Source organism: Haliotis cracherodii, unplaced genomic scaffold (assembly GCF_022045235.1).
Source record: "Haliotis cracherodii isolate W230 unplaced genomic scaffold, xgHalCrac1.p SCAF_4, whole genome shotgun sequence".
NCBI lineage: Eukaryota > Metazoa > Mollusca > Gastropoda > Lepetellida > Haliotidae > Haliotis > Haliotis cracherodii.
This window is the reverse complement of record NW_027266297.1, coordinates 41928358-41941658: the sequence shown is the minus strand read 5'-3', so window position 1 is coordinate 41941658 and position 13301 is coordinate 41928358. Positions and strand designations below refer to the sequence as shown.

General features: G+C 38.3%; 1 protein-coding gene across 1 annotated transcript in view; it reads left to right on the top strand.

Annotated features, from left to right (window-relative positions):
- The first annotated feature begins 808 nt into the window (after positions 1-808).
- The window catches only part of LOC139480317 (laminin subunit alpha-like), a 100065-nt gene continuing 87572 nt past the window's right edge, over positions 809-13301 (top strand). Inside the window, exon 1 of the mRNA XM_071263370.1 lies at positions 809-1307. Within this exon, the coding sequence (XP_071119471.1) occupies positions 933-1307 (375 nt within the window). The 5' untranslated portion in view covers positions 809-932. The remainder of the gene's footprint in view (positions 1308-13301) is intronic.

Below are 13301 nucleotides of genomic sequence, written 5' to 3'. Positions count from 1 at the left end.
TCTTTTGAGTAGTATATTACGTCTATCTCAAATACCCTTATTTCTCACAAATACACTCTCAGTCGGGACATCTGCGATAACAATGCCCCCCTCTATAACTTATGAAACGATCTAACAGCAATAACAGCGATAGCAGACAACACGAGAAATGTTTCTATTAAAACATATTTGACAACTGCTCCGGGCTTGACAGTTTTTCAACAACAAAAAACTAGCGTAATGGTATATTGTGGTTCACATTTCTGTGGACATATCAGAACAGGCACTTATTCAGCTGAGCGAAATAGCAAAATCCTTTTCTAGCTCAGAAGGTGGGCGGTTGGGACAACAAACCCAAGACAGTAGTCGGATGAATGACCGATAAAGTAGTATGTACATATATATAAGGGGGGGCATGTCGTGATTAACAGTACTCACCGTTCAAATATAAACATTGCCCATTTAAAACATAACATGTTATACTCATCGTTAAGAGAGTAAATATTTAACCCTCAGCAAAGCTTTGTCCGTGTATATAGCGATATGCCTTTCATTCATATTTTTATCGTTTGTCGATTGTCGGCTCGCGGTATGCCAAGAAACCGCAAAACTCCCATGAGATAATCAGTGGCTGTCAGCGAGGTCTGAGCAGACGATACACTCCTTTTAACTCTGGGCGAGTCTATAATTTTAAAGGGTGACTAACATGCCGGCTAGCTCATTGACTATTGTGAAAAAGATTAATCGGTCCCCGTAGTTCATCGTATTCGACAAGACATGGTCTATAAAACTTTTGATGAAGTCATGTGCCACTTGCGGCGAGCAGAAAGGGAGAGAAAATAGATTTCAAAGGCGCAGGCGACAAAGGCCTTAATCCCCATAAAAGTAATGGATCTGTCCGGGTGCTTATTAACCAGACGGCTCCCCTCGAGAGAAGTTTGTTAGGTTTCAAGATGGCGGGAGGAAACCCCCCTCTCGTCTGTTTGATTTTAATATTTTTATGCAAAATATACACCAGCAATGCACAAGTGTTGTCCCCTCCATACTTCAACTTAGCTCAAGGGAGGAATATAACAGCTTCGGCGACTTGCGGCGAGGATGTCCCAAATGCCGAACTTTTTTGCCGTTTGACAGGAGCCACGGGAAGAGGAGCGGAATCGAGGGAACTGATACAGGGACAGCTTTGTGACTACTGCGCCCCCGAAATCTACGACCAAAACCATGGACCCGAATACGCAATAGATGGATCCCAACGATGGTGGCAGAGTCCTCCATTATCCCGAGGTGTTCAGTATAACGAGGTCAATCTTACCATCAACTTAGGCCAGGTATGTTTGACAAGTTTCACAATTTTTAATTAAATCCTTCAAACTATATCATCCTCTCCGGTGTGAGTAAAATTTAAGTTTTGTGGCGATGTTGGGGTTGCATCGCTTTCTATCTGTAAACCAAGAAATTAATGTTTTCTACTTCCATTGTGTATGCTAAAATTATGCGGACTAATCATATGTTTATTAACTCTTTAAACAAAGTAAAACTGATATAGTTATGAGATGTTGGTGTCATGCTTATTTCTGCCCACAAGTCTCGTTCACACACCACGATCTCATTTCAAATGGCTGACAAGGCGAATATCATGTATTACAGTGGGTAGACCGGGGAGCTGTTTAACATTGCACTGAGAGCGTCTACATAGTATACTGCCTACACAGCACGCGTGAGATGTTGATTACTTGTACATTTTGTCAGGCTTACAACCATTGTTTGATGCAAAAAACCGTGGTGTCTCTACTCTGTGCTTTACAAGGGACGTTTGCGGTGATGATTTGCAGTTCTGTAAAGTTAATCATCTCAAGCTTGAGGAATGGCTTGGGGTCTGTTGATATAATTATGACTCAGTTTCTTTGTGAAAATAACATAATTAATTGCTGTAGTAGACAAAAACACTGTGATAATTAGGCACTTCAGTGTTTTGATAATACCACTTGAAATGCACAAGTCAATGATTTATAATATCAGTGACTGAAAACATAATTTCCTTTAGTGTTGATAATAGTACAGAAATCTAGACATTTAAAGAAATAATAAAAATAAGGCAGATGACCTTTTAAACATAAATACTTGAAAAGACTTCTGCCTGTATCCCCCTCCAAAAATTATATATGTATGCATTGCTGCTCAAATCCTTATCATATATGTTTCGGAGGGTGGGTTGGTTGGTTGTGCAGGCAGACATCTAACATAAAGATTATTATCAAGATGTACATACTAATAAAAAAGTAAAAACTTGTTGATTTCTTCGGCATTGAAATCTGATGACTTGTGGTGAATGCAACAATACTTCAGACCTTATCTAGTGGTGGTGTTACAGTCTAGACCTTGGAGGCATTCAAGATCAATGGGACGTGAAATGTGTATTATGATTTCTTAACTACCTAGACAGAGGTCAATACAGATAAATATCAGCTAAACACCTGTCACTGGGTTATTATTACACCCTGAAGAAAGGTGATTATGTCTTGAGGATTACACTGTGAGAACATGTAATTCCTTATTTATGGCTATTCCTTGTATTGGATAAGCAGAGGAAGTACATAGGTTAAACTACCTGTATTTCATGCAAGGATTGCAAGCTGAAAACACTGTTGAAAAGTGTTATCCCAAACCAATATTTCTTACCATTTGGTGTTGCACAAAGTAATCTCTATTTGTGTTTTTGTTCCACATCTGTTTAGTATGCATGTGAAACAAGTATCATTTCCTTGACATATTGTAGAATAGTGTTCTTATTCGTAATTGTTAGTTCACATATAGTGCTCAATTGGTGTATTGAGTTGAGTAAAGATGTTAATCATTGTTTGGATCTTAGGGTATTGTATGTTATACCCTTTCTTATCACCCTATTGATAAACTGTAGTATAATGACATTTCGTGTAACAATTATTTCTTTAAAACAAAATATATGGGATCTGTGATTTCAAGAAGAGGGTGCAAGCCTATGATTTATGTGACTATAAAGTGTTTTATAATGAGTACAGATGTGAAGGTTTGATTGATTTATCAGCGACTGTCCACAATGGTCCATGAGTCAATACTAATGCACTTGACAAGGGTCAAGACTGGAACATGACCATCTTGTTACCCCACCTTTGTCCCCCTCCTTTGTTACAGTATGTGTGAAGAATACTGATTTTGTGGCAAATGTATTGTGCTTATCGTACCAACAGCAGCTCCAGTAAAGTCATTAATGTAACAAGATGGAAGTAGTAAGCATGTTGAAAGCTCCAAATAAACATATTTCTAAATTTGGCAAATTTATTTTCAAATTTATTACATTTAATGTTTTCCTTTCAATTCCTGATTAAGTGGTTGTTAACTGCACTTATCATGTTTAAGCCAATGATGTTTCATATATTTATTAAGCATTATTATGGGTGTGTCAATATTGGAAATATAAACTTTCCATTGATAAATATTTAATGGAATGACAAAAACCCACAGTAATATAAAAATAAAATGCAACAAGTTAAGATGCCAGCAACCAGGGTTAGAGTATTAATACTCACATCACAGAAACAATCTCCTTAGATGTAGGTTTTACTGCTTATACTGTTATAGGTGTTTCTGCTTCCATCAACACAATACCCTACATTCAGCACTCACAGGTTTAGGTGACCTTTTGACTTCAGGAAACAAACATCCATGCTTGTAATGCATGGGAAGTGCCAAATACTGTATCTACCTAACCATGCTAACTGGGAGTTTATGTTAAGCATAAGTAGGTTATCATGGCTATCAGAGCACTTTGGAGAGTAATAAGCATGAAGAAATTTCTTTTACAATCCAGTAACCTTTTAAGGGTTAGACACAGTGAATAGTCCTGAGCACAGTGAATAACTGTTTTAGTATTTGTTTTCCCTAACAAGTAATCTAAAATTATCTGTGGACAAGCCAGATTTAAATCATGACATATCCTTATCATGCTTATGCATGCTTCATCTAATAAAGTATAAATTAACTTGTTGCTTCCACAAATCACTATACATGCTATCCTAGCTCTTGTTGTGATTCTTTTAAGTCAGTTTTGACACTTTGTTGTCATTGATTAGAATACTTCTTCTGTATCTTTAAGTTATCTTTATGATTAAGTGCTGTCCCAGGATGAAGATATGCACAATCCCTAGCATTGTCTGCCATGGATAAGATATCTCATAGCTTAACATATATAATGCAGTGATTTTGCTAGAAACAAATGGTATTAGAACATTTTCATTATTTATCAAATATCAACAGGACAGTCTTCTGTACACTTACAATCATTGTTCTTTAAAGTTATAGGAACTAAAATGCTGCAGTGTAGGGTCTAAGTTGTATTGGTAATTAGAAATAACATTGCATCACACAGTCAAACATGTTATCAGTGTTTGGTGACCCTTACAATAGTGTGGTGATTACAGGGTAAAAGGGTTCATAAGGTCCATTTCCCTGATAAATCTCAAGCAGTGAGTGTCAAACACTTGACTAATCTGACATCTTGAGGGCCACACACAGATCATACACTTACCTGAACCACGTAAGCAGGTGCTTGATACAGATATTAGCAACCTTTGTAAAATGTTTACTTCTATCCTAAGAGATAGAGTAAATGAATACCTAGAAATTAATAATGTTTATCAGGAACAAGAGGTGGATTTTCACATGGCTGTTCTACCTCAGATAACATTTTTGTATTACATTCTTTTATTGAATACCTTAGAAGCCATAAGTGAAATTATAGTGTACACAGTACATTCATAGATTTTCATAAGGCCTTAAATAAAGTTTGGCGTTGCAGACTTCTACATGTATTTCTTAATTGAAGCCAAATAACTGTTTTGTTGTTGATACTGGGGAATATGGACATGCAGACCTCAAGAGCTGCTGGATACTTGGGAATAGAGCATGCAGACCATTGCAAGTGCACAACATATTCTTTTTATATTTTGGTTGATATAGTTTGTATTTTGTAACCAGTGGTTACTTTACTTTTCAACAATTCTACTTTTGTTGCTGCTGTCGAAGAAACATTTAACGGCTGTTGAAGTTTCATGGTGATGCAGGACATCCCAGGCCCAGACTATATGGCACAGTTAGCCAGATTTCTGGTTTCCGTGGAAACCTTATCATTGCCACCAGTATCTAGTTTCTGTGATAACACACATGTGGCTTTTGACCCAGTTTCATGGCTCATTCTGATATGGGCAAGTTTTGCCAAGAAATACATTTGTTCTTAGATTGGACATGTTGGACAAATTATGGAATTTCTTCCCCTCAATGCAGTACTTATGATATCAAATCTTCACCATGTGAAAACTGAAAAGTGTTTTTAACCTTACCAAAAAATGATTTATCGGCTTAAATAATGTAGCATCGATGATGTAAGAAAATAATATTTTGCATTAATTTCTATTCTTTTTTCGTAGAAGAGGTAAGAGTTCCAGATAACCTGCATAGTTGCATAAAATGGGCAACATTTATCACCATTAAGTGTTTTCTCCAATAACCAAATTGCATACAACAACACTGCAGAACAAACCAATGCAGCTTTTTCAGCTTACAAACTCAAATGTCTTTACACATATTGATTTAATGATCAAGTGCAGGCATCATCTCTACATAAACTAATGCAGGGAATAATGCACAAAAGGGTTACGTCCATCTTATTGCAACTGAGCCATGTATCGCGGTTTTCAGCTTATGTGACACTGGGACAGCACGTGAACTCAAGAAAATTAGAAGTTAGCCGATACAGCATTTTAATCAGAAATAGCATTTAAAATCAGAAAATTTTCGAAAATGTCTTCCCCTTGGCTTAAAAATACCAAATAGGCTGGGTCCAATGGAGTATAAATATTTTCTGAAAACTATCAAATACCCAGAGTAATTGATAACATAAATTCAAAGGCTTTGCATATCTCTGTTTTTTGATAACGGCCAAAGATGAACAAATACAATAAACCCATTATCGTTCACGCCTTATTCATTCTGTCATTGTATACTGGGATTAAAATCCCACACAACCTTTTAACGCTCAAGTAATTCTATTTTCATTTAAATTGTAGGTTGTTTAGGTAAGGTCTTGTTCTATCAGGTTTGTGGTAGATGGAATATCTCCTCCTAATATTTCATGAACCTATGAAGGAGCCTCAGTGATTCAGTGTGACATTGTAACATACAACAGGAGTAAGGGCTGTTAAGATGACACCTTTGCCTTCCCTGTAATGGCTAGACACACTTCTGGTCCTGTTGTGTTGTGTGTTGGTCATGTCATACACAAAACCAGGCTATGTGATCAAGTGACATAGTTGATGAAATACAACCTGTATGGCATAAAGTGTGGGTATACTGTAATGCATGTTTGGTTTTTAACCCAGAATGTTGTTAGTCTAGGTACACAGTGAGTGAGTGAGTATGGTTTTACGTGGCTTTTAGCAATATTCCAGCAATATCACTGCGGGGGACACCAGAAATGGGCTTCACACATTGTACCCATGTCGGGAATCGAACCCGGGTCTTCGGCGTGACGAGCGAACGCTTTAACCACTAGGCTACCCGACCGCCCCAGGTACACAGTGAGAAATCTCATAAGAGGTTAGCTGCAGACCATTTTTCTTCTTTTTGTTCTTTTATCATCATCAGCATTGATGAAGTTGCATTTCTAAACTAACAACTTCCACTTCCGAACAACTTCCTATTTTTGTCAATCAGGATAGCATGCTGCTGCATGAGAGGTTGGTGGGGAATCCTTTCTTCCAAACGGTTGAAATTTTGTTTTCAAAGGTGTCCAGTTTAATGTCACCAAATCAAGAGAACAGTATTCTTTGTGAAGAACTGGAGTTGGGGTGTGATGGAACCTGTTTGACATGGGTTGTACATTACAGCTCTGCTCCAGTGGCCTGGACAAGACAATCCATGCTGTTAGGACACCATTACACAAAATTAATCTAGTCTCATTTTGTAGCTAAGCATTCCTCAGTTTAGTCCTCTTACAACAATGAGTGAGTTTGGTTTAACACTGCTTTGAAAAGTATTCTACTAAATCAGGGAGTGGAAGCTTGATGTGGGAGGAAAGCTGATGTGAGGCAGGTGTTAGACATATACAACGTTGTCCAACTTTGGTGAAACCCACAAGCACTGGTCTGGTGCTGACAAACCTAGAAATAAACTTACATGTCCTCATCATGATCATGCATAGGCTGGTAAATAATTCTAAAGTTGGACTGAATGAAATGAGGTTCTTAGTGTTAGCTGTTCACATTCTTTCTTAACTGTTGACACTGACATTGATTAAAGTAGCTCTCACATGTGTTGGTACTGATACACAGATAGCCAAATAAATAGCACACTCAGCATGACTGACCGATGCGCCTTTCTGGGTCAGCTAACAGAATGCAGGTTTCTCTCTAAGTGAAAACATTGACAATGGGGCATGTGTGTTTACAGTATTGCTGGCAACTTGATACAATGTGTAACAATGTAGGTTTGTCTCAACTCTTATTTTGTTTGGTATGATTGTTATTTAAACATGTTAACTGTGCAGTTAGCAGTATCCCAGCTGTATCAAGACGTAAATGTATATAATCAAGTCAGGACCAGAGAAACCAGTGGTTAATGGATGTAAAAACCCTCTAGTGCCCATAGGCAGCTTGGGTTGTATCCTCCCCAGGGAGTTGAGAATGACAAATGGCATGCAAACAGATCCATTGGTTGGAAACAAATAGACCATGTTTGAGCAGATATTAGTACCTGGAAAAGTGCAGTATATAAATGTATAATATAATGTAATAATAATTTTAGGCCTCTATACTAAAGTGTCCCTTGTCTGCTTTGTGATATGCAGAGAAGATTTTATGTTTTGTTCTATTTCTTCAGCATGTTTTATGTAAGTTATACATCTGTTAAAGTAAACTTGATCCTTATTTATCATTTGATGGTTATCTGTGAGATATCCCAAGTGATAATTGAGTTGAAAAGAAAATGCCTGTGTGGTCCAGTGGATAGTGCATCTGCCAGGAGAGCGGATGGTTGGTGGTTCAATCTATGGCTGCATCATACCCAAAGACTGTAAGATATGGTACTTGTGTTTCCCTGCCTGGAGCTCTGTATTAGCGGAATATAACAAGGACTGGTTGGCTTAGTCATTAAACTGTGTCTTAAGTGTGATATAGAGGCGGTGGGGTAGCACATTGGTTAAAGCTTTGGCTTGTCATGCAAAAGACTCAGATTCAATTCCCTCCATGGGTACAATGTGTGAAGTCCAGTTCTGGTGTCCCCTGCCATGATTTTGCTGGACTTTAGCTCACATCCATGTTAAACAGTGGCATGGTTTTTAGTCCAAACTAGAATATGCGAAAATGCACAGCACTATATAAATGCAACAATGACGTTAAACCCCATTTGAAAAAGACAAGGAGTTGAAGAAGTTTAATTATTACTTTTTTAAATTTGGGTCAGGGGACAAGTCTTGACATAGGTGGATCATGAGAAACAGGAAATGTAATTTCACATGTTTACCCAGCTAACCTGGGCAGCTTGCTCCATTATGTGTCATATCATTCATTATAAGGCAGCACTGTTGCTCAGTGTTATCATGTGTTTCAAAATTGGACGTAAGTGGGCTGTAAATACTGTGTGGGATTATGGCAAAGTTTGGGTCAACCGGTTCAGTTTTACTGAAAGCTTACATGCTCACAAAACATGCAAACTAAGCAGGGGACATGTTAAGTTCTTGTTATGCAATATATGTTTGCCAAGTACCCACCATATCACTGAAGTTCACAAACTGCTGCTGTCATATAACAATTGTTGACCTTTTTGTCTGATTTTCATAGGTGTTGTATAACTCTGTATATACATGTACCATCAGTAGGATAACAATGATAAGGGCATGAAGAAGGTGTTGTATGGTGGTTACCAGATAGTCCAAAGATTAGTGACAGAGTTTGCTTCACTTGTGACTTTTAAGGAAGTTTGGTGCCTGCCGTATTAACATACTCTGGTTGCTAGCTGTATGGTACATGACCTACACTGTTATATATCTGGTATACACTGTTTATAGAAACATAGCGTTAGGACAATACATAGGAGTATGGTATGGCCACGAGGAGTGAGTCTTTTTTCTGTCAGCATTGATCATCAAGATCATCAATATCCATATTTTGTGTTCAACAATTATCCATCATTACCATGGAAGGAAAGTTTTAGGTTCATGTTATACATCATAGATTGGACTTGTAGATGTAGTCAGATTTCAGTGTAAAAGTGTAGTAACGCTCTGCTTTAGTGGTTTTAGTCTAATTTCTTTATGAAAGTAGAGTAATGCTCTGCACTTGTAAAGTTGTAACAATTTTCTGCATAATAGTGCAATATATATAACGATTTCTGTTTAAAAGTATAGTGTTAGTATGAGTAATACTATGCACGTTCATTGTTGCTTTCTAATTTCTATACTGAACATTATAAATTAGGGATCATGAACCATATATACACATTTATATACACATTTAAATTAACTCAATCTACACTGCCAACTGCATCAAGTGGTGTTCCCTGTTCCTGTGATCAGGCATGACAAGTGCCTCTCCTGCAGTGCAACAAAGACCCTCCTCATATCTACAGAACAGGGGAAGCAGGCACCAAGCTCTGTATCTGGGGGCTATTGCACTGAGGAAATGTGTGATTAATACTCCCCTCTTGGAAACCTGATACCCTTGCTCCCAGACATTCTGTATCAGCTAGCAGGAAATGTGGCCGCCCTGGTGCTGATGACAGGAGGAAGGAGGAATGGCCGCCACATGGCCTCCCTCCATCCACAGTGTCAGAAGCTACTGATTGCCGCCACCAGTCCTAGAGTCGATATTGGACAAATTTATCGTTTAATATATGAAAAGATTGTGGAAAATAAAATTCATTTTGAACAGAATACAGCAGAATACTAGAATATGCCTGGTGATGATTGAGTTGGTCATGTGACCTCATTCCATCTGTTGCTTTCTCAATGCAAATGACTTGCTTTCATGACAGAGACAGAACTAAAGAAGAAACTGTTCATTTTGCATTTTGAGATATATATCTCTGTGGAGCAATCTTGTTATTACCAAGTCTGTGTTGCCGTCATGGTTCATAGGAATCTTTCTTATTCATGGTCATCGAAGAACGTATTTGCTGTATTAACTAACCCAAGTAACTCATCATTGATTATGGAAGTGACAAACAATATGCGACAGCTATACTGCAAAGCCTGATTTACACTTCTGGAAACGTTGAAAATATAAAGATGTGTAAGATTGACTTCTGGGAGTAATTTAGTTATCTGAATACTGTTCAGAATAGTTAGGGATGTCAGGGATAAGAGTGTGTGAAAGGTATGTCAGCTATGTGCCCCATGCTAGTGAGTGCAGGGCATGAGCTTGGCTGGACAACACAAGGAAGCTTCAGGACTGGGCTTTGTGTCAGTGTAATGGATGGTCCAGACACCCTGTCATGTAGCATTGGTAGAACAGCATCCAGACCACTGGCTAACACTGGCCATTTGCAAAAGTCACTGCCCTGTGATACCCTAATTGAATACATAGTTGACATAACAGCTTTCTTGATATTTTGTATTTTGAAGGATGCTAATAATTAGCGCTGGGATTTGACAGTTTCATTGATATTTACTTCCGAAGTTCATTCAAGTTAGCAAGGAAATGTAATGTACATGAGAAATGATAGAATTATAATGGGCTTGATATAGCATTTATCATTCTGATGTGGCATTATACAGGAGACTATATGGTCATCGTGTGAAATTATAGAGAAGACAAAATGTGATGTTATGGGTGTTATAGGGGAGACTTTATAGTCATGTGGCATGTTAGCATGGTTGGAGGAGACCATATGGCCATGATGTGGCATTATCATGATTATAGGGGAGATGTCTCCATGATATATGGCATTATAGAAGGATCTATATTGTCATGGTGTGGCATTATAGGCGAGACTGTATGGTGATCGTGTGTTACGTCAGGTGAGATTACATGGCATTAATATGGGATTATTGATGTTTCAGCAAAGGAAGACTTGGAATCAATAGTTTACAATAGTATAGAGTCTGTACTTGCAATACTTGTTATTAAGATTTGCCAGTCAAAATGTCACTCAAGATCTGAACTTTATCAGTTACTTCTAGTCAGTGAGTGCAAAGCATGTTAAGTACACCATGCTATGCAATCTCAATAGAATTATTTTTTTAACTGTGCATAAAGAGGAAACCCGAAACTATAGCCCTCCTTACATACATCTTAACTTTGTGCATTTCACTGCAGTTATGTATCAACTTACTGCAATAATTAGTACCCTCATGACACTCCAGCCCCAGTGTAGGTGTACGAAGGGACTCAGGGTTGCCATACTAATGAGATCCCCAGCATCAGGTGTTACCAGCCAGTGTGCTGGCATGTTGTACATACAGTGTGTTGTAAACATCAGGTGGGGGTCATGCTAACAGAGCTGTGGAGGTGATTACCTATACCAGGATGTGTTATCTTAAGTGTTCCACAGAACACTGGGGAACACAGTGAAGTCATTTCTCAGTAGTTTCTTACAGGACTTGCTTATTGTGTTTGTTAACCATTTGTTAACTGGCAATGCTTCATATTAAGTGCAGGTATTTTCATTTTTTAGTTATTACACTTATGGATGAAACTGCTTCCTATTAATGATTGTAGATCAGAATTTGAAATGGGACACATAATGGATATAAAATTATCAGTTTGCTAATTGTTACAAATCTTGTATTAATCATTGCTGGTCAAGCCACATGTATGTTACAATTGACCTTGTTTACAGATAACTAAGGTGCAGTGGGTAGCCTTGTGTTTTTAAGTTTTTGCTTGTCACTCCAAAGATCCATGTTCGATTCTCCACATGGGTACAATGTGTGAAGCCCATTTCTGGTGTCCCTGTCCCAGTAGTGATATTGCTGACGTAAAACCATACTCACTCACTCACTCACTCACTCACTCACTCACTCACTCACTCACTCACTCACAGATAACTGTTTTGTAATGTAGTAAAGGGCAGACATTATTTGTGAATGTTATGGTTATGCAAGTTGTATTTAAGGGTAAAATTAATCCCAAGTGACCTATGCTTGTACAAAGCAGCTTAAATTGGTCAGGCTCAATGACGTGGTTGAATGCATGTCATTGTAGCTCATGACTTCAACCACTGGTTGTTGATCAAGATTTGATTATTACTTACTGCCATGACGTAGCTGGAATGCCAAGACATGTACATTGTATGTAGAGCTATATATTGTGGGTGGGAGGTGTCACAATCTCCATCCCCAAGATAACCAGTCTAAACTGTAGCCTTCCACAAAATAACAGAAAACTGCCTATGTATCCATTCGTATTAAAATGCTTCCAGTTTGATCCAGAAAGTCTTCTTTACCCATTGTGACACAATTAAAGTCTAGGAAAAGCCATAAACAGGATTATTTTGTAGACAGTAGATTGTCTGAGATTAAGGTATTTTCCATCCAGTAACCTGACAGTGATTATTTTCTTGCCCCTACCTGCCGGGGAGGCTGGAGGGAAGAGCTGAAACATGGCCTGATGCACCGTGTGGTCGCTGAGCTATCACATATGAGCTATTGCAGGGATTATATGGTATTGTCCCTGTCTCTTGTGTCAGGTAAACTGTAACACGAGGCCCTGACATGGCAGGCACGTCGCCAGCACTCCTGTAAGGAGCCTTAATAAAATGTTTAGTTCATTATTGTGACAATATGATGATTATGCTGTACTTGTGTGTTCAGCTATTGCCATTACTGTTTTTGCAGTAACTTGTTTGGGAACTATGTCTATGTTGTCAGTTTCAATCTTTATATGCTGTGTAATCGATGGCATTCCAAGTTGCATGTCAAAATAAGAACAGGAGAAGTTGATTGGGATATACCGGTAAGCACCCTGATAGCCCTGTTATGGATATTGCTTTTTGAGTTTATGGTTGTCAATACAGTTGAGTGTTAGCCATTTTCTTTCAACACATGCTGCTGTGGACCTGTGAAGATCTGGGGTAGAATAGGTCTTCAGCAACCTTTGCTTGCCGTAAAAGACAACTATACTTGTCGTAAGAGGTGACTAACGGGATTGGGTGGTCAGGCTCGCTGACTTGGTTGATCATCATCATCATCGTCGCCGTCGTCGTCATCAATCAGCAGCAGCAGCACATGCTGCATATGTAGTGGCTTAAATTTTTATTTCAGGGGACATTTCAAATGTTTTCTTTTACTGTTA